Source organism: Vanellus vanellus, assembly GCF_965231255.1.
Source record: "Vanellus vanellus genome assembly, chromosome: 1".
Lineage (NCBI taxonomy): Eukaryota > Metazoa > Chordata > Aves > Charadriiformes > Charadriidae > Vanellus > Vanellus vanellus.
In genome coordinates, this window is record NC_138905.1 from 54,864,367 (window position 1) to 54,886,773 (window position 22,407).

General features: G+C 47.0%; 2 protein-coding genes across 2 annotated transcripts; both read right to left on the reverse strand.

Moving 5' to 3' along the window:
• Window positions 1-603: 603 nt before the first annotated feature.
• HEBP1 (heme binding protein 1) lies at window positions 604-4,970 on the reverse strand. The gene is made up of 4 exons (XM_082479193.1): window positions 4,885-4,970; window positions 4,561-4,699; window positions 2,208-2,388; window positions 604-865 (listed from the first exon to the last, which is right to left on the reverse strand). Exons 1-4 carry the CDS (start codon window positions 4,960-4,962, stop codon window positions 694-696), a joined length of 570 nt encoding a protein of 189 aa, XP_082335319.1. The 5' UTR covers window positions 4,963-4,970; the 3' UTR covers window positions 604-693.
• Window positions 4,971-7,232: 2,262 nt separating this feature from the next.
• Window positions 7,233-16,897, reverse strand: LOC309670756 (uncharacterized protein). Its single transcript, XM_082481837.1, has 4 exons — window positions 16,794-16,897; window positions 11,220-11,357; window positions 10,686-10,815; window positions 7,233-8,870 (listed from the first exon to the last, which is right to left on the reverse strand). Exons 2-4 carry the CDS (start codon window positions 11,320-11,322, stop codon window positions 8,648-8,650), a joined length of 456 nt encoding a protein of 151 aa, XP_082337963.1. The 5' UTR covers window positions 11,323-11,357; window positions 16,794-16,897; the 3' UTR covers window positions 7,233-8,647.
• Window positions 16,898-22,407: the final 5,510 nt, after the last annotated feature.

The following is a 22,407-nucleotide window of genomic DNA, read 5'->3' on the forward strand; positions in this document are numbered from 1 at the left end:
GGGTCTCCACATCACATTGTCCAGCTGCTAGCTGAGATCCGGACATAATACACCCCAAAACGTCTCACCTCAAACAGAAGGACACCTGCAAACAGAAACCTGGATCTTCCTCTAAATGACATTTCTCCGTCAGATGACAGAAGCGTTGCTCTCCTGCACACACTGAGTCAATGTAAAGGATGGGTATTTTCACCGTGCCCTGTTGGTAGCAACGCCCATGTCCCTTTAGACTGCTTTTGGAACGGCACAGATAAAAGCAGCATTTTACAGCTGCAGCAAGCTCAAGAAGATAAAAAAGTCCCTGTACACACTTTCCCCTGCCTGCTTCAGGTGAGACTAACAGTCTGCCAGCACTTGGACGCGACTCTTGTCAAGCACCAGTCTTGCTAATTAAGTACTTTTGGCTGTCTCAGCATTGAACTCTGGGAGCAGGAGGGAGATAAAAGCAAGCCAGCGAGAGATCTCGAAAGTCTGTGTGGTTGAGGACCTGGTCCAGAACGAAGGAGCAGGATCATCAGGGGGCTCTGCAGCATTCTTCTAAAATGGTTGGTCGATAAAAGACCAAGGCATAGGTGTGGAGGGAGGAAATTACCATTTTCTGCCTCTGCCAAATTGTTAGTTTATTTTGAAGAGGACAGGAACATAGTGTGGGGAGGTTATCAGTGCAAGCCAGCACCACAGGAAGCCAGATGCTCACTCTTTCACAAACCAGACCTCATTGCGTCGCCCATAAGGCTTCATAGGGGGGTCGTACCCATTGCAGAAGTAGAAATCCTTGCGGTATGCAGCTTCGCTCCCCAGAGCAGACTTCAGCTTGGCGGCATAGTTCACGTAATCCACCTCTTTGGCATAGCCACCAAACTGCCTGCAAAGAAATCAGACACAGAGAGGTGCTGAGCAGTCCTGGCAGAGCACAGAAAGGACGAGAGGGAGAACAATATACAGCCACGATATATTTAGCCATGTATTTTATATCCAGGTCCCGGCAGCGTGCACTCACGCAGGCGCTCTTCTTTGTGAACCAGCACACTTTGTCTGTGACAGATTAAATCTCAAGGGTTACAAAGCCAGGGTGCAGTCAGCCATTGGCAGACCCCAAACAGACACCCCCCCCCGAAACAGACCCATGTATATCTGTCAGCAGAGTGGCCCAGCCCTTTGAATCAATGCCAAATCAGGGGAACAGCTTCCTCGAGCACCAAGTTTTCTCCAAGTCTGCTCAGCCCACAGTTCTTACAGCGATGCTGTCAACAGCCATGTTCACTGTGGTGTGAACAACCATCTGCTGGAAGCCAAATCATGAAGGGAAGCCAAACTCTAGTGAGCCCAAGGAAAAGAAGGGGGGGTGGGGTGGGGTAGGAACAGAGATGTCAGCAATTACAGCCCACAATGCTCTTTAAAAGGGGTGGGCTGTAATTGGTCTGTTTTATGTTGACCTCCCATCAACAGGAACTGTTTCCACATCAGCCTGCACCTCCCCACCTTGTCTTAGGGCCAAGGTTTGAGAGAAAACAGCCTGTTCTTGCAGAAGGAGCCCACACCCGCAGCAAAGGCCAGGCAGCAGTCACAGGCAGGGAGGAACCAGACAGTTTAGAGTCAGCCAAAACAGTTCAAGCAAGGAGGCAGGGGAATATTCAAGGGGTTAAAAACAGGGTGAAGAGCTTATCGCTATTGTGATGCTGGTTTGAGTACAGTTTGTCAGTCATCAGCCAAAGACATTCAAAGGCTCTTTGAAGCAATGGCTGCTTGTTTCCATGATGGACTATGGCATGAGTCCATCTAAATCAGGCTTCAGCTGGCACCTGTTGTTTGATGCAAACCACACCAAAGGACCTTCTTGATGACTAAGAACCATCTTGATCCCAGAAGGTGGGGAAAACAATAGTTTTCAGAGATTAGGAATGACTTATTACCTTCATATTCACCCTCCCTTGCTCTTCATCTCCCCACGTGAAACAGGCTTTCGGAGCTAACATGTACACTTGTTTTCCCAATGAAGAAAAAATCCATATTCCAAATGGGTGCAGCATGACCAATGATAAGAAATGCCATAAAACAGCTGTCTTCAGTCTAGAAAGACCCCTCCATTTCCTTCTACAACATGCACCCATTATCCAGCAAGTCACCTGGTAAAACCAATACTGCTCTTCAGAGCACACTAGAGACCTCAGCACTTGGGATTGGAAATCCCAGGATGCGTTCCTTACGTGGAATAAATGGTCATCCCCTGTCTCTCTTCAATCTTAATGCTTTCATCGCTAGGACAAGGAGGGTTGGCTTGATACTGGCTCGGAATCCGCAGAGAGACCTGAACTTTCTGCTGTAAGGAGCCATCTTCAGCGGGAAAAGCAGTGATGGAGACAGGAGCAGTCATGCCCATTCCAACCCCTGAAAGAGACACACAGACATTACTAAAGAAGTCTAGGTTCTCGGGAACTCACAGAATTAACAGGGGATTCACAAAAGCTAATTCTAGTTTCCAAAAACTCCTCACACTGAAGTCCTTGTATAGTCAGTCAAGAGTAGGGTCCTCTGGGGCATGCAGAACAGAACATTAAGCTTTCGCTTGGGCCAAACTTCACTCTCCACACAAGGACTCTGGGAGATAAGGGCCCCAGATGACTTCTGGATGTCTTTTTATTAGTGGCCCTGTTTCTGTTGCTCTCAACCATATAGCTCATGCCACTGAGACACTCTGTTCTTCTGACAAAAGACCTCTAATACAACAGGGTCTATAGATCCGGGGCAGGTCAGTGGCACATGTAAATATATATCAGTATTTAAATTGTCATCATCTGCACTTAGTGGTGAGCTCATAGGCAAGACTGGGTGACAGAAGCTTTCTCCTAAAGCATTCCAAATGCTTCCAGACATCCTACAAGTTCCAGTGCCCCAAAACTCAGAGCTGCTCTGGCTTTCAGCAGGACTGTCCATGTTGTCCACCACTCCAGAAACAAATGCTTCTTTTCTGCTCATTACTGCTGAGACATACCCCATGGCAGTGAAGAACATTTTTCTTCCCTTTTCTTCTTTCAGCAGTAGGGAACCTCCAACCCTCAGGATCAGGTAGCCACAGAACCAGGTGGGATTAAGCCATCTTTCTCATTTATTTTCCTTTGATATGATACCTGTCTCTGTGGCATATGTTATAGAATCATAGAATCATAGAAAGGTTTAGGTTGGAAGGGACCTTGAAGATCATCAAGTTCCAACCCCCCAGCCACAGGCAGGGACACCTCCCACTAGACCAGGTTGCTCAAAACCCCATCCAGCCTGGCCTTGAACACCTCCAGGGATGGAGCTTATAGAAGGCACCCTTTCTCCTACAGCAACAGTGATCATCACTTTTCCAAAACATGCTGCTATAAATGCCATTTCCCTCTGCATCCAGCTCCTGTACCCACACAAACTATACAAGTCCCTTTAACAGATGCCTGAGAAAGGTGTGAAAGCAAATGTATATGCCTCAGAACCACTCTGTGGTCTTCTCCTCTTGTCACGGATGATTATCGATGCGCATACTTTAGTAAATTCAGAATTAGAAGCAATCACCTGGAAGCACCCTTATAAAACATTACAAAATACCGTTAAAAAGGAAGCTCATTGTTCATTACCCTTTCATGAATAAAAATAACCAGAGTATATGATAAAATATCAAGGTCATAAAAGTTGTTTCACTGTCTATAAGGACACACCACAGAGCCAAAGTGCCCCAGATGCCCTGGATTTCATCAGCCACCGCTCACCCGGGGAGCTGTGATAGAATCATAGAATCATAGAATGGTTTAGGCTGGAAGGGACCTTGAAGATTGTCGAGTTCCAACCCCCCTGCCATGGGCAGGGACACCTCCCACTAGACCAGGTTGCCCAAGGCCACGTCCAGCCTGGCCTTGAACACTTCCAGGGATGGGGCATCCACAACTCCTCTGGGCAGGCAACTTGTTCCAGTGCCTTACCACCCTTAAAGTGAAAAATTTCTTCCTAATGTTTAATCTAAACCTGCCCTCTTCCAGTTTAAAGCCATTCCCCCTCATCCTATCACTACATGCCCTAGTAAAAAGTCCTTCCCCAGCTCTCCTGTAGATCCCCTTTAGGTACTGGAAGGCTGCTATAAGGTCTCCCCAGAGCCTTCTCTTCTCCAGGCTGAAAAACCCCAACTCTCTCAGCCTGTCCTCATAGGAGAGGTGCTCCAGCCCTTGGATCATCTTCATGACCCTTCATGATAGATATACTCATGACCGTCCTCACGTTATCCCAGCTGCAAGTTAACCCATTCCTGCAAGATAACCCATTAAACACATAATTTTTGAGATTTTACAGCGATGGGTTAGGAGTGGACTCATAGCATGACTTGGCTGAGCACGCTCTAACAGGTGGTAAGTTTAGTTTTCCCAGCACGGAACCATCCCCATCACGGACCCCTGGTGCTGGGACCCGCAAGCCAGGCGGGCCCATGATGCTGTTGCTTCCATCCATCCATCTGGCTTTTGCCAAGCCTCTGCCAGAGGCAGTCAACCACAAACATCCGCCAAGCCCCGCGGGACGGGCAGCACCTCTCACCCTTGTCGTTGGTTCCTCCGACGTACTTGAGGAGCTTGAGCACCCCTTCCTTCGAGGCTTCGTCGAACGGCTTCCCCTCTACCTCCACCACCGCGAAACACCCACCCTCGCACGCCCTCTCCTCGTAGCTGAGCTGCTCCTGGGGAAGGGGAAGATGGGGATGGAGAAGCTGCAGCTGCCAGGCCGGGCTGGGAGGAGAGCGCTGCCCGAAGGACACCGGCTCCCCCGGGGCAGCCGTTCCCCACCTCCCAGCGCCTTATCCAGCCCGGCCCCCGCGGAAACCTGTGGGGGAAGCAAGCCCCGACCGCCCACCCCACCACCTACCTTCTCCCCCTTGCTCAGCACCCGGTGGGGCCATGCCTCCACCGTGCTCAGCAGGGAGTTCTTGATCATGCCCAGCATGGTGCCGCTCGGCTCGGCTCGGCCTCGCTCGGCTCGGCTCGGCTCGGCTCGGCTCGGCTCGGCTCGGCTCGGCCCCGCTCGGCTCGGCTCGGCTCGGCTCGGCCCCGCTCGGCTGGGGCGAGGTGGGAGGGCCCGGCGGGCGCCCCGCCGCCTGCAGCGCAGCGCACTGCCCCCAGGGGGCGCCCAAGGGCCGCCGGCGCGGCGGCGGCGGGCGGGGGGGGAGCGGGGCCGGGGGGACCGGGCCGGGGGTGGCGGGGGGGAGATGCGGCGACGGCGGCGGGGTGTGGGAGCGGAGAGCCGGCGGTGAATCATGGATGGACCCCGGGAAGTGTGAAGTGTAGCGAAGGTGGTGTTCGTCTGGGGGAGAGAGGAAATCCGAAGGAAAGAAAATCGCAGGGAGGAGAAGTACGGACAACGGTGTGGAATACACAGCGTGGAGGGGCACCGCTCTCCTGAAGTTGCAAATCATAAAGTTTATTATTACTTAATTATGTTAATTATAATTATTATTATCCCCCAGCTAAAATGGGGGGTCACAGTGGCTTTCTTTTAAGACCCTGAATTTGAGGCAGTGCTCCGTGGCTCTGCGGATGTTGTACCCCATCGGGAAGGGGCAGATCTTAGAAGCCACCGATGATATTTGCTCTCCCTCCGCTGCCCTCTGCATGCGTTCACAGCCCAGCCCGTCCAATCCATTTAAAACTCCAGCCAGGTCCCTTCCCAGAAATACATGTAAAAAAGCACAACGGGCTTAGGCAGCTTATATAGGTGGGTCTATCTATGGGCATGGAAGACTTGGATCCTTCGTGATCACCAGTGGGTTTTAGCTGTATTAGCCATGTCAAAGGAAAAGTGCCAGGTAGAGAAAGATCATTTTAAGAAGAGGGTAGCAGAGGCAGGAATGGAGTACCGGTCCCTGGGGCAACCATGGACCAGACCAGCCTCCCCAGGGTAGAGGAGACAGCGGCACCTCAAGGTGCCTGCTCAGCTGGACTCCCGCCTCCTCAAATAGAAGGTGAGTGGCGCAAAAGCACGGTGATGAATAACTTTCCTATATTCTAAAAGAGCAAAAAAAGAAAATAATAAAAGAAATGTGACATTAAAGCGTTTCCATCTAGAGAGAGAGGGTTGCGCAAAGGCAAAGAAGTTAAAGCAGCTGGCCATGACCACCTGATCAAACAGGCCAAGTTTGGGCTGGGGAGCAGGGCTGGAGCCTGACACGGACTTTCACAGAGTGAATGACCAGGGCTGCTATCAGTGGGGACAAGGCCACAGACCTAATCATTTATTAACCATTTATATTATTTGGTTTATTCACCGTTATGCAAGAAATTGCAAAATTGTAATATACATTGTGTGCTGCAGCTTATTTGTTCTCTTTTAAAACAAACGGTGAGTTTCTCCATTCAGCCGAGGAGTTTTGCCAAAAATACCAACTTGCACATATCAGTATAGGAATACATGGACTGGGTCAGACCAGGGGTCCATCTTGCCCAATCCTCTGTCTTTGGCAAAAGCTGCTGGTGGACATCTAGATAAAAAGTAAAAGCATGCAGTGATCTGGTCTAGCGTCCCACCACCAGTCATCTGTGACTGGGGGAAGTCTCATCTTTCTGTTTCAACTGATTTTATACGAGTTCAGGTTGCCTGATAAAATGTTCATGTCTAAAATATGAACATGAAAGCTGACATTTCTGTTGTATTCTTCCTCCAGATAGGCCAAAATGACCAGCGGGCCCTACAGCCCCAAGCAAAGTGTGTAAAGCATCCCCTGGAGGGACCAGCAGCCTTTGCAAGCGTGCAGCTGATGCTACAGCACAGCCTAGTAGCTCTGAATGCAGAATAACGAGGAGGAAGTTGATGGGGCCTTTCTCTCTTGCTATTCCTTGTAATTTAGGTAAATTTATTCTGGGATCAAAATACATTACATTTCCTGAGAAATTATGATGACAATTTCACCAAAGGCACAACTTTTTATACCAGGCTTGATTTTTCCCTTGTCTCGTTAAGCAGTGTTTCAAATTCCCAAGCAAAAGCCAAAGAAAGACCTTCCAAGTTAGAGTTTTGTTGTTTTCTGAAAACCTGAACTAGGAGATTTACATCCGGGAAATATTTATCAAATTGTCTCATACGCTCCTCATACCTCCCCCACTCAACTCCCAGATAACAGCCAAAATGCTGACTGTGTTACTTCTTCTGGTTCATTTTGCAAGATTTCAGATGAAACTAGTTTTTCCCCTTTCCCTCTGGAGGTTATTGTAGTGTCACTGAGCTTCTTTCCATAAACTCAGGCCTTGGGAATCCTTAAATAGCTAGTCTGCATCCTCACTGTTTATGATTGAAGAGTGTTTGCAAAACAACAGTCATGCCAGCCTCCCCCACAACCATTTAGACATAATCCATTCTTTATTTTTGTTCTCATAGATTGCTTCATCCAGACCTTTAAAAAAAGAGGTTATTTTCCTCTCTGACTTTCCTGCCTATGTTTCAGCAGATTTCAGGTACGCAGTTGGATGCAACGTTGGATGGGAATCTCTGTATTGGATTTACCTTTAGAGACCTGAAGGGCAAGCCCACTCTATCTGTTATTGCAAAATTTGATTTCTGTACTGTTTTTTATCACCAGGTCTACCATCAGGAAGCCACAGGCAAAGACAAGCCAAAGGCAGAGCATTCTGGGTACTCCCTGAGGCACCAAAGTCCTTGAGTTGTGTAGTTATTCTTTTTTGACAGATCTTAATTGTGCTAAAGGATGCTGGAAAATGTCTGGAGGTCAGTGCTTGCATCTGGAGAAGATACTGTATGAATTAGACACCAATTGAACTATTACCTGTGATTTTGGAGACTGAACTGTCTCTTAAGCTATTTTGGAAAATCCTTCTAGACACCGATCTATGCCATTAGGTATCTAAATAGTTTTGCAAAAACATCCCCTGATTTCTAAGGGTCTTGGCAGAGGTCAATGCGATGTCTTTCAGAGTGCTGGAAATTCTGAACCTATCTGCTGGATAATGAAGTTTTGAGTGCCCAGTTCCAGGCAGCTGAAAAAAATCTCTTTGCAGAAGATACATGTTCAGATTTGGTCCCTAGAACCTGACACATCTTCAGTCTTGAAACATGATGTACGGACTAAGGTTATCAACCCTACACACCCTCTGAACATGTGAACGGGGCATTCTTTGTGCTGATGGAGAATAGGTTAAGGCTGTATTTTAAAACATAGCTCTCTCTCCCTATCCCTGCCCAGCTGGAAGTGCCAAGCACTAATCTATCTTTCTGCATTCATCAGGCGTTTAGCACTTTTGAATATCAAATTCCCCAGCTGTTTCAGATAGAGTGCTGTAAAAATAGGATAGAGAGAGAAATTCACCTGATCTTTATAGAAAGAACTTCCTCTGGCAAGCAGAATGAATGACTGTATGGCCTGAAGGTATTCACACTCAAGTAGACTGAGCTTGTCAACTCAGTCTGCTTGGGACACAAAACAGCCATCGCTGAAGAACGGGGTCAGATTTCGCCTACTGACCTAGGTTTGAAAGGCAGCAACAAAATGCAGAAGTTCCGGTCTCCTTAGTAAAGCTGACTTGTATGTGCTTTACTTTATTCTCTCTAGCAGCGTCCCATGGAGAAAGGCTTAAGCAGATTAAAAAAACATAAAGATTTCTCTTTTTTTTCTGGTAGAGAATTAACTCCTCTGAGGTCTCCTGCGAGCATACAACCTTCTCCTATGCATTGGAAGTCTCCGCAGCTGAGTATTTCCGCGCCTCTGGCTCTGCAGAGCATTCAGTCGGATGGGAAGGACGGTTTTGCTGATGACATTGAGGCGTTCGTTCAGTTCTTCGAGCCTTTTCCTTATTGACTGGACTTCCCTCACAAGATTGTCCACAGCTGCGGAGACAGGGCGGAGACTACAGAGAGAGTAATACAGGAGAATAATTCAGTGTGGGGAGTATTCCTGAGCACGCAAATGAATTTACCATGGCCTTGTGTTTGTTGGTGGGGAAGTTGCAAGGAACCATTAAAAGATGTTTCCAAAGCCACCATGACCCTTGGGTGGTGGGAACTCATTGGAGATCACAGTATCACAGTATCACAGTATGCTAGGGATTGGAAGGGACCTCAAAAGATCATCTAGTCCAATCCCCCAATGTCCCCGTCTGAACCCAGGAAGCCATAAGCTTCAGGGCCAGCATGAGCAACACACTCTTTCCACCGCCACCAAAGCACAGCTGGCTCGGTATAGAATGACAGCTGGTTTATGAGCTCCCAGAAGCACTTCACAGCACTCCTGCTTTAAGGGGGAGAGATGAAAACCATCCTGCGTGGCTGAAACCAGCAGGGGTAGAGAGGAAAGCAGCAATGCGTGGGATCGCCTACGAGGACTTCCCAACGAAGGGCAGGCTGCTGCGCGCCATGGTGCGGCTGTGGTTGCAGAGCTCTCTGGTCGCTCCAGGCTGTGTCTCTGCCTGAGCTGAGGGACGGGGAGACCCAGATTGAACATCAGGATTTGGCAAGGCGAAGGCTGCACTAATGCACCAGTGTGCTTGGGAGTAACCACATCCCTTCCCTTGCAGGGCTTCCTCTCCTCTCAGTCTCCCTTTGGGTGTTACGAAGCTCTGGTGATCATTTCATTTTACCTGATATTAATTAGTATGAATTAGCCTCACTGTTAACCAGGAGCAGACATGGAGGCTGGGCCAGTGGTTCCCATGGATTACTGTCAGTCCTCAGTATTTCTAATGGACTGGCCTGTGTCCTTACCAGCAAACCCTTAATTCACAGCCCTATGCAGGAAACACGGCTGGATAGTCTCATTACATCTCCCTGGACTAAAGTTAGAGCTTTCCAAATACATGACTTAATATCAGCCCTGGTAATCTTAGGCACCAATGAATTTCTGCACTGGCAGCGTGAAAGTTGTGATGAATTCAGCAGCCACCATGCAGTCAGGGAGAAACCCACTTGATGCTAAAGGCCAGCATATAATCTATCAACTATATCCTCTTGAAAAACTAATTAGTATATTATGTGTGATATTGTGTGACCTTCTGACTAGTGGCATTTTATTCTCCTAGCCTTTCCTCCTCAACTGGTTCAATGCTTAGCAGTTGTGGACAGATATTTTTTTCTTTTTCCTAAAGAGAAAGCTGAGTTATAGAAGAGGACCACTTGCTTTAGGAACAACTCTGATTTAAATGATATTTAGGTTTCTAGTATTCCCTAATCCTCTCTCTTTCGTTGCCTTTCCCACTGTGTTTCTGGAAATTTCAGATTCAATTAAATTTTGTGAGTGTGCTCAATTGTTAATATTTCCTGTAATGCAAAGGGGGAAATATGAGGACATGGACTACTGAATAGCTTTCTCTGATCTGGATCTTACAGAAATTGAAATCAAAAACATGACAGGCCAAATCAGCTGCTTCTCCCTGCTCTGTGGCCAAGTCCATGTGTGGATTTGTAGCACAATTCTCACAGGCTAAATTTTCTTCAGGATAATTCTTATAATACAGTCACGGCAATTGAGAATGTTTCTCAATAAACAGTCAGCAGAATATTCATTTTACAACAGTAATCTGAGTTGCTAGCACAACAGATACCAAGACAGTGGGATTCATCTCCCCACAACTGAGCAATCTGAAAGTTCATCTTAAAGAAGACGAATCCTGCTCAAGGAAGGATGCCCAGGAGATGACTGAATCCCACCTCCAGATGAAGGGAATTACCTGGAGAACTCAGGCAGTAAAGCATTCGGATTGTTCAGCAGGGTGTGTTTCATTTGCCAAAAGATGCCGTTTCCCCATTTCTCAAGTGTTTGAGTAATGCTGTTAATGCCTTCTATGTTGACGTTGTCAGCTAGGTTAGTAGGACATCCATGGAAGAGAGGAAAATAAACATGACAGAACAAGAAAACATGAGCCAGTGGTCTGAATTTGATTCCACTCCCATCACTTGAACTGAGTTGCAATGAAATGCCAAATATTAAACATATGGAGGACCTAAAATAAAAAGCGGATAACTCTCCCTCACAGTGTAATTCTCTGTCTCTGGTTGCCTGAATTTTCTTCTGCCACTAGATAACCCAGCTGATTATTCCTCAAACTGTTTTTCTCTCCAAAAATCTCAGCAGCTTCCCAGGAATCAAGAAAGAGCACTCATGAATGAGCGCTGTGTGTCTCACTCCAAGGACACAACAGGCAAATCTTCATCCCTGAGTTAGTGAACGGCTCCCAGACTCACACACCACCACCACCTCTTACCGCCTTCTCTGTAGTTCCATTTCTGGTGCTGGTCCAGAAAGTCCTCCCGGGATTTACTGCAGGGCAAGAGGACGAAGAAGAGGAAAAGTGGAAGAGTCACCATGATGGCTGTTCGTAGGACCTTGACTTTCCCTTGTTCTGCAGAGACAAAAAATGTGGCTAACTGCTTTATTTCTCTTCTTGCTCTCCTTCTCCACCTAGCACCTGTCACCCCAACACAAAATTTCTTTTTGATGATGTAATTCTTTAAAATGTTGTTTAAGTTGCTCAGCCTAGCTTTTACAGAAGCACAGGGACATTTCTTTTTCACAAATACAAGCCTCCTTAATTTTTTTCAAGCCATCGAGTGATACAGTGATGCTTCATCAACTGGCAGCAGCTAGGAAAATAGCTTTGCTTCATATGTAGGCATGTTGGGGTAGAACCTTGCAGCTATAAATGTTCTATGAATGTCAAGAGGAGGTACTATGAAGTACAGAAATAGCTGCATCCCCACTTTGCAATTAGAGAAAGCAAGGTGCAAACCAGTGAAGCAATTCATCAAGGATTTAATAGAGGCCAGAATAGGAAATTGTTCTTTTTGATCTGATCCACTGACCAGTGGTAATAACTGAGATGTTGCCCAGTGATGGAGCCTCAAAGACAACCCTACCCCCTCCATGTACTGTCTGTACCTTGCCCTGGTGTCAGGGGGGGCAGTAACTCCTGAGCAAATCTGCAGAGTAAGCAAGACAGACATATGAACTGGATGTGAGCATTTACCTAAGCTCCTCGTCTTCTTTTGAGTTTACCATCATTCCCAAGCCAATGAAAGTCAACCCTAACCTACAGACCCTCCTGGACAAGTATCATCTCTAAATGTAAGAGGATAGATCAGTGTCTCCACAGCTTACTCATGCTAATTTGTTATTCTGTCTTAATTAAGTAGTCTGTCAGTGTTGAATCTGATATTTTTATTTTTTTTAAATGTCATGAACAGCTGTTCTGGTAGAAACTGGCTGGAAATATCAATTATGCACATATTGCGCATAGCAAACAGAAAAAATGCATTGCCAAGTTCATGGGTTTTAGTGATGAATTCAGTCATCTGTAGTCACAGTGATAGAGGGGCTCATGTGAGAAACAGGCACATTGAGAAAATCCAAATTATTCCCCTGTTCAAGTACATGCATCAAAAGTCTCAGACCTCACTGCAAAATATGAGGGCATTAAATTGTTTTTTGAATATCATATAACCCTCATCTCCTAACCATCTGGGAAGAATTCAGCCACCTCAACACCTACTAGGAGCTGTAGCAGATAAAGCAGTACATAAATAAATCCTTTCACTTTGTGCCTTTTTACATTCAATCTCTAGTGTATTTTAATTGCAACTGCATTTATTTTTCCATATATTTAAAATAGCAGTATGAATATATTCATACTGATGGGAAATGTCATGCTACTTTAAAAATATTGCTTTCCACCTGTCAGGAGGTATTTTGTACTCAATATTCTTCTTCTAATTGCACTATTCATTTAAAGGGAAAAAAATAAATTACCTTCTTCCTATCTCACACATACATACACCTCTTCTTCCAACCCAGAGCTGCCAAAATGAGGATCTCTAAGGTTTGATGATATCACCGAGGGACATAATGAAAAGGTCTCCATGGACTTTCTTGAAACTATTTGCATTGACACCACAGCTCCTCTGCCTCTCTGCTTTTCCAGATAAATACTCCAGCCTTTAGATCTTTCTTTTTTTTTTTTTCCTCTTTCTTTTGATGACTGTGCAATGCACATGCCTTTTTAACCTTCCCTGATGGGAAAGGACTTAACAGCCGCCAACGTCTCTAATTGCAAATAATTTGAAAATGCTGCCAACATCAAGGAGGCAGTGTGGCTTCCCAGCTCATTTTAAAACATCCTGAAGAGATTGTCCGTTCCTTACCCTTTCCACCTCCCACCTGTTTCAGTACCCCAGGGCTGGGATACTTTGATCTTGCTGTATTTGCTAAAAGGAGGGTGGTGATAAATTCCACCTACATCTGATACTGAAAATCTACCCTACTTGATCTCAAGTCTTTTAAAACATCAGGTGTCCAAATGAATTGCAAGACCCACATGCTCTATTTGCAGGGCCCCTCACAGATCAGTTTCTTTGTAGCTTTGCCCTCTACATTCCTGAGGGCCTATTGTAATTTGTTATAGTAAACATCAGGTTATAACCATCTTTGAAACAGATTCCCATATCTCAGACACTTAGACAGAAACTGAGAAATCTTCCCTCTCTTAGGTGGAATTGTAGAAGGCAAAAGAACATTCACTAATTAGGTTTCTAGCAGAAAAAGTCTGCAGGGTCATCTGTAATAGGAACCAGATCCCAAGCCTGTTGTAAACGTGTCTTCAGATCCATTGCACTGTTGCACGGAACGATACTGTCAGGGTAGAACACGGATTGACAAGCAGGGAAAACTCTCTCGCACCCTTGGATGAAAGCTCTTTCCTAAATCTAGAGAATAACAATAACAACCTAGTAGCTTTGATATTGTTACTATTAATTACAAGAATATGGCATGCTCTCTGTCAGAAAATTGCATCATACTCTCTGCCCTTGGAGCAGGGTAGGCCCAGTGATTCACCAGAGAGTCCCTTCATCTGCAAGCAATGAAGACAGACATGTTTGTGTCATTATTATACAATATTTTTCTTCACCTTTTAACTTCTCAGTCCCTCGTTCTGACACGATAAAAGAGCTCTGCTAGCTCCATACCCTGAGCATCAGGTTGGGCGGTTGTGCCATTCAAGCCTGGATCCCTGCCCCAAAGCAAAGGAGCGCTGACAGGATTTGAACACCCATATCTGTCCCTCTCCCGTTCACCCTTTCTGTTTCTTGCTGCCCCAGCTTACTCCATTTCCAGTGCTTATCCCTCCTTGCATGCAGTGGGAAATGACAACAGAGCACTGAGATTTCACTGGTACCTGCCCCAGATTTTGCCATGCTGAAGGAAAACAGGTGATGACTTGAGTTCACAACTGCCCATGGGTTGTGCTGCCTGCTAGGATATCACAGAATCATAGAATGGTTTAGGCTGGAAGGGACCTTGAAGATCATCTAGTTCCAACCCCCCTGCCATAGGCAGTGACACCTCCCACTACACCAGGTTGCTCAAAGTGCCATCCAGCCTGGACTTGAATACCTCCAGGGATGGGGCCTCAACAACTTCTCTGGGCAACCTGTTCCACTGCCTTACCACCCTTAAAGTGAAAATTTCCTTCCTAATGTTTAATCTAAATCTACCATCTTCCAGTTTAAAGCCATTCCCCCTTGTCCTATCTCTACATGCCCTTGTAAAAAGTTCTTCCCCAGCTCTTCTGTAGGCCCCCTTTTAGGTACTGGAAGGCTGCTATAAGGTCTCCCCAGAGCCTTCTCTTCTCCAGGCTGAACAACCCCAACTCTCTCATCCTGTCCTCATAGGAGAGGTGCTCCAGCCCTCGGATCATCCTCGTGGCCCTCCTCTGGACCCGCTCCAACAAGTCCATGTCCTTCTTATGTTGAGGGCTCCAGAGCTGGACGCAGTACTCCAGGGGAATTGCCTAGGTTATCCTCTCCTAGTGCCAAACACAGCTTCATTTCAGAGAGTCCTCCCTCCCCTGAAGCCTGAGAAGAACACACTGTTCTATTGCAGACGTGTGATTTACTGCATTACAATTCAGAGCTTGCCTGCCCCTTATATATCAAGAGGGCTTGAAACCTCTCCCTCCACTTCTGACTGCTCTAAACACATACACTCTCCTGATGTACATGTACTTCCCGGTGTGTTAGCACAAACCTATACTTGCTTTGAGATGAGGATTTTTTTGATTAGAGTTAGCAATCACGGTAGTGATACCTAAAATGAAGGATTTTTTGCTGCAGTGTTGGACTGCAAGTGAATCAGCTTTGTGGTTTTCATTTGAGACTCTTTCTCCTCTCATAATTTTCCCAAGTTCCTTTCAAGCTACTTTCAAACTAAAGCTGAAGAGTGATATTGGGTTTTGGGTTATTTGCAGAGAAATAAAATACGCTTTTAAATGAATCAGGGAGTTTGGTCTCAGGTAAATCATAAATACATAAAATGTAGCTCTCACTCCAATGCTAATGGATATTTAAACATCAAAGTCAGTTTAAGATTCTCAATTTGGTAAAGGATCTCAATAGATAATAAAGTTATTTTTGCAGACTGTTGGAATTTCTCTGTCTTTATTTCCATATGCAATATTTTAAGAATACTTTAAGGTTACATTAGTTACACCCCCCCAACCAAAATGTTGTGTTTTATGTATAAAATCAAAGAAGGTTTAGGTGCTATAAACCAAACAGCTTCGCAGTAAAAAAACATATAGTAGCTGCACACAATTTGTCAGTTAATGCCAGTTCTGCCAGAGCTCCCAGGCTGGGATCCTGAGAAGAGTCTGAGCTTTTGGACGAGAAAGCTGCCAAGACTGCGAGTCCAGAACAATCAAAGAATTTGCAAGCTCTACTTGCAAAGCAGATGGCATTTGTTAGCTCTCTGAGCAAAAAATAAAAATAAAAAAAATCAGGGTAATATAAACATTAGCATATGTTTGTAGTATTATGAAATGGTGGAAAGATCAAGAAAAATGCCAAAAGCAATTTAAAAAATTAGATCCTACAGTATTAACCCAGTCACAGTGGTACAGCTAGAATATCACCTGTTTCAAAAGTCCTTGTTAAAAAAACATTGTATTGTATTATTCTTCAGTTCATATGTGTGTGGGTACAATGCTATATGTTGGTACATGCATACACCCAGCTTTGGGTTATGTAGGAATAACAGTATCTTGACTTTTTCAAGTTTGGCAACATATTCGAGTTAAATAGTGCTTTTGCATATAATTTAAGAGTTACACTGCTCATTTTCTACCTGGATGTTGTGTGAAAGCAAGGAGCGCCTCAATCCCTCAAATAGCCCGACCGTCCTGCTAAACAAAGGGATCTGATTGACAGTCCCGATGACTGACAGCTTGGGTGATGCTGTTGCCAGCAGGCAGGCATAGTGATGCTAAAGAAGGAGGGAAAAAAAAAAAAAAAAGCCATCCAGATGCAAAGCACACACCTACTGCAAATCACAACATTAGTAAAGTACTGTTGGTTTTGAGGAGGTAATATACACCTTCTGCCTCTTCTCCAGGTGTACCAGCTTTTTCAGGATATGTTTTATCTCCATCTGTCTCTCATTTAGAGCTTGGTGCTACCTCTTAAGAAGTTTCCTCTCTCTCCATGGATAGGCACCCATGGACCTTGCACTCTCTGTGTCTGCCTGTCTCCAAGGATTTGCTCACTCTTCCTTTCTCCCTCCTTCTTTCACTCTGCACACCCCTGTTCTCTGGAAATGTAGATAGCAATTCTCCAACCTCCAAGTCCGTGCCAGTCTGCATATGTTCCCTCCTCTCCTGGCTCTTCCCACAGGTGTCTTTAGAATCCCTCAACCCAAGAAGCTCTTTCCGAAGTGTATGGATGTGTGTCCTCCAGAGGAAGAAACAAAACATTCCTGGAAAAGAAGGCAGAGAATTGCATACAAGCATTACCTGTGCTCTTGAGGCCAGTCCTTCTGAGATGAGGCTTCCAAATCTCTGCCTCCCTGCTCCTCTTCTCACCACCCCCTCTGCATTTCAGCTCGCAATGAGTGACGTGTCCCTCTTCATTTCCCCGTTTCCACAGACTTTCCGTGGAGCCTCCTCCAGCTGTACCTCTCCTACCCCTCCCTCCCACTCCTGCGAGCGAGCCATCTCCCCCCACACATGGGAGCCTTATGGAAGGAGAGCCTGGGTGATGGAGCCCCTCTTGAAAGCAGCTCCGTCCGCAAGGACACCCGTATATCTTTGCCCCCGGTTCTTTTGGGCAGCTCTCAACCGCTGGCTCTCCCACACAGCTGTATGACTTCTCTTACTAGTCACAGTTTCCACTATGCAGCACTCCTCTCTGGCTGCTTGAACCCTCCGGCCATCCAGCCATGAATTTGTTCACCGCGTTGTTCCTGCCTTTTAACAAACATGCCAATTAATTCCCTGCTGATTAGTTCATTCCTGATGCGCTCTGCCAAATCTATTTCTGGTGGAATAAACAAGGAGGGGATGAATCGGCTGCAGTGTTGTTATTTTTTTGTCCCCCCTGCCCCCCTCCCCCAGGTCCGTGCCTGCCAAATCAAACAGGCTCAGGTCTGGTCAGTACTCGATAAAGGGATTTCTGAAGAAACACAAGGTGTTAAAGGGATGATTTTTTGTGAAGCAGGAGGTGGACCCCTATTTCCGTGTCAGACTGACATTTTGCCATGCTTTGAGAGGATGTGCAGCCGCCACAGCCCAAATCTGCACAACTGCTGCACACCCAGGCTCATGACTAGACCCATGGCACTGCTTGTGAGTGCCTTGGCCAAATCTGCATTCTTCCTGATATTACTTCTCCAGTATCAGCTGGCAACAACACCCTCTCTGTTTCCTGACCAGCCTATTCTTATTTAACTCCATTTTCCACGGCCAAAACGTCTGCACTCAACAGTGAGAAAAAAAGATGCTTCTCTCACAGGGCTGAAGGACTGTCCAGCCGCTCAGAATAAACACAAACACCCAGAATGAAGGAGCCAGACGATACGCGCAAGTGTCACAGACAGCGCAGTTACAAACACAGTATTATGATTGCAACAGAGCGATGCTGGTTTGCCCCAGGTGAGGAGCCGATCGGGAGGAAAGCTGAGTGGCATCCTTCTAAGCGCAGCCCATAAACATCAGCCAGCACTGTCATTTGGTCAGCCACTTAAATCCACTCAAGAGAAAAGTCCAACTGGGACCACACTCAGGGGTATCTCATTCTCTGACACCAGAAGCATGTGGTTTTGGCTGCTCCTGCTCCCCTAGTCCCGCTGGCTCTGTGGCAGGGAAATTTCTGAGAAGACCGCCTTGTTTATGGAGCCTTGCCACTGAAGCAGCAGGACACTCATTTGCAAAGTTATAAAACACCAGTTTTCAAAAGCAGCCCACAATATACGGGCTTAACACAGACCAGCCTCCGGAGGAACTGGAAACCTATTTTTTCAGGGCTCAAACAAGCAAACAAAATGTCCAGGCAACAGGCATAGAACCCAAACAATCATCAGTCTCCAGCTGTTCCCCATTCAGCACGCAGCAAAGAGTCCTGCTACGCTGCCGTCACAGCTCCCTGCGAAGAGGAAACGAACTGCTGATGGTCAGCGTGGGATGGGGGATGCTGGATAGGAGAACGCTCCGAGCAAGAAGCTGTCCACAGCATGGCCCAGAGACACCAGCTTAGCAAACCTGACAGGGAAACTCACACAGGCACAGCAACGCACTCCTGAAACCCCGGTCCAAATCCAACCGGTGCTGGTGAAGGGTCGCCATTGCGGACCCGATGTCCGGGTTTCGTGCTTGCGACGTGCTACCTCAGGAGCATGTACCACAGAAATTCCCCATACCCTGTGCCTCCTCCGGGATTAGTAGGGGGGGCAGAACAGGAGGGAGCTGTAGCACTTCTCTTCCCTGTCTCCTGCCTGCTACCATCCACATTCCCAGTGATGTGAAAGGAGCACTTCCCAGCTCACCATCACCACCGTGGCTGCAGATAGGGATGCCCAGAGCCCACATGCCATCACTAAGCAGAGACCGGGAACTTTAATACAACCAAATAACAAGAAACTCCCTTTTTTTTTTTGTTGTTGCCACATCTCCGTGACTGTGTTGTAAGCAACTGCAGGGTGTTCGATCTGCTCTCCTGCGTGAGGACTGCTGCTTGCAGTCCATTTTCTAAACTTGAGTAGCCTCAGCACAAAGCTCGCTTGTCATATGCAAACAGCATATGTCATATGCAAAAAACATACGTCTGTCTGTGGCCATCTCAGGACACACAAGAGTTCCAAGACAGCAAAATCCCCCTGGGCAAGAAAAACGTCTGCAGAAACTGTGCTCATTTTCCCAGACCCCGGTTTATCCTGCAGCCTTTGGGCAGGTGCAGATTTAGCGAGCTGAGGGCAAAAGGGGCGCAAAACCTCCCTGTAACCCCTTGTGCCTTGCAGGTTGTGTGTACCCAGGGCCATGTGGAATTGCAGCAGCTGTGAGGGTCTCCTCAATGCTGCTGCTGGGTCGGGCCCTGGCTGCCATATACACACTGAGCCAAAATACCCGCAGAGTGCAAAACTGGGTGCTGTGAGTGAGATGGAGCTGCAGAAGAATTCCTGACACCTCCCAGGGACAAGAGGGCAGGCTGGCTCTGAGATGTTAACAGCTGTAGGGCTGGAGACCTTTTAAAAGTACACACATGAGCCACCAGGGATTTCAGTAAAGCTCTGAAGTGCCACAAATGCTCCCGTGCAATTATTAGGATTATCAGTCTTTGGAGCTGCCTCACGAATGCTTCAGCCCCATGCACAAGCTGGAGAGCAGCCTGCCTGAAAGAGCTCCTCTCTCCCCAGCCTGGCCTATGGGGACGGTCACCTCCCCCACCACAGTGCCCGTTCCCCTGCCTGCCCCTGCACAAACTGCCATTGCTTCGAGGTCTTGCCCACGTGGCTGCAGCTACTTCTTTCTCACATCACACCAAGGCAAGCGCTGAGCACCTGTGAAGGTGCCTTCTGGTACCACCTCGTGCATATTCTGGGCTGCTGCAAATCAGCAAGCGAAATGTCTCTGCTGCGTGACGCTTCCTTCCTGGTCCAGCCGGGATGACACCAAGGGCTGTCTGTGTGTCACTGCTCCAGGCATGGGCACCTGAAGGAGGACTCAGATCGCCCGTGGCACGGCCATGAGCTCACGCGGGGAGGCAAAGATGTCAGGGGAGCCACAGAGAACAACAGGGGACACAGGCCTGGCACTGAGACCCTACACAGCACTTCACCGCACACATCTAACCAGGTGTAAGCCACCTGGTTAGAGGGAAGAGGTAACTCCCAAGGGTGCACCAAGGTGTATGGTTGGTGCTGGGCAGTTTGCAGGACTTTGCAACAGGAACTGCCTCTCCTTGTGCGTAACATATCCTCTCGGTATCTACCCTCTCCTCTTCATTTATTGCTCCTCCAGTTCACACTTCCCTCCAAGCTCACAGCCACAGCACTCCCAGCGCTGGCAGAGCAACACCGGGACTGGAAGAGTCTCTAGGGATGGACCCATCAGGGGTTTGGTTGGGGCAGCCCCCGCCATAGGAACTCCCTCAACTGACACACAGCGTGCCTGTCCTGTGACAGCACGTGGGCACACCACACAGCCTCGGGACTGCACAGCTGAAACCTTTGCAGAGCTCCAACCATCTTTTGGCCTTTTGCTTATGCTGGGGCACACAAAAGGCTGGCATTGGTTTTACTGCCTGGGCTCATTAGAAACTCTGCAATCATCTGCACTATTTAAAATTGCCTGGAGTGTGCTGGTTGTAGGTACCAGCAGACTTGGGAGTGTTTTGCACCTGCTAGAAATGTTATCGTGACTTTTCCTGGGTTTACTTGCTTGTGTTGTTTCTTCCTGTTATCCTCCACTGCTTGATAGAATTTTATTTTGTTGCTTGAACAAAAATTTCATATTTATTGCAATATCTGCTCCTGTGTGAGTCCTCAGTCATGGAGGGACTCAGACAGGCACGGGAGGAAAGAGGATAGTGCTCCTGGCCCTGTCCATGTAGCCATGCAAAGAAGAAAGGCAGGACAAGAAGAACAGGTAAAAGCATTAGCGTAACGCTAACAGAATTGCAAAGATGCAAGTTATTTCTTCCCTCCAGACACCTGGAGGAAGGGACAGCTGAGAATAGCTCCTGTCCCAGCAGCTCATCAGGAGGTGATTGCCCCTCTGATCTTGCGGCAGAACTGCCTGTGCAATCACTCCATCGTGCAGTTCTGCCCAAGTGACCTGCTCTAGCTTGAGGACCTTCAACAGCAGTGTTTAACATGGGCCGTTTCTGTATGAAGGAGCAACCAGAGGTGTTCTTGTGCGGGCAGGCTGGAGAAGGCTGTAATTTCTGGCAGAAAGGTGGCAAGAAGCGAGGCAGTGGGGTGTGGGGCCTTACCAGTTAACCCTTCCCCGTTGCAGCCCAACCCAGACCTCTTTCTCCATTTGTTCGCATTAGCCTCGTCTTTTACTAAGTGATTGGCAGCTGCACAAGGGGAATCAGCGTACAAAAAGGGCAGCACTTTTCACTTGTGGGACATTCAGTGTAGGCTGGTCCAGTGGCTAAAGTGGAAGAGAAATGAACAAACTGATTGCAAGGGAGGAGGGGCGTTATGCATGGCCTATCCCAGAAAGAAATAAAGGAGGGGGAAAAGAGAAGATAGCTGCAACCTGGGTGCAGGGCTAGAGTGTGTTATTTGGGTTTTCTGGACAAGGCAGATGCCCCCACATATTGTGTTCCTGCTGCTGTTCAAGGACATGACCCCTCTCCTTTTGAAAGAGGTGACACTGAAAAGGTTTCCTTATGGTGTGTCACACCATTTTTGAACCAAGCGCAGAGTCTTCTGTGCTGGCCCTATTACATGGACCCTGGATATCATTACAATTTGTGTAGGTCAGGTGAATATTGCATACCCATACGGCAACGCCAACACACTGGCATTTCAAAGGGCACGGGTCAGGTCAAAAAATCAGCCATCCAGCAGGGCACAGCAAATTTACCTCAGGCAGGGTCTTCACCCTACACAGGAGAGCAGATGCCAGTGTGGGCAGAGAGGGCTTGCACAGGCTTAATGCTGATGGGGGGTTGGTGACTGCAGATTTTCATGCTTTTTGGCTTGCAACGTTTTTCTCAACAATGGCTCTGCCAACCCAAAGCTCTCAGACTTCCAGGCTTAACCCCAAGTATCTCATTTTTCAGCATTGGCTATTTCAAACTGCTTTGGAAAAAATAAATAAGATGAACAGCAACATTCACATAAATGAATGATTTATTTGCAACTTCAGTTTTATTTTCATAGCTTTTTGATTGATATTAGTACACTTGACAGGTCCAATTTATATGTAAATCAGCTTACATTCACAATGTAAAGAAGGAAGACTTCATTTCTCACATTTTGCAAATCATTACACCCTCTGAACACTTTGCTTAGTCCTTAGTTCCTCAAAAGCATCAGTTTTCACCACAAATCACTTGTCCTTGCTATCCATTAACCTCACAGAGATCTCAGGGCTTGAGGAACAAGCCATTTCTGGTTGGAAT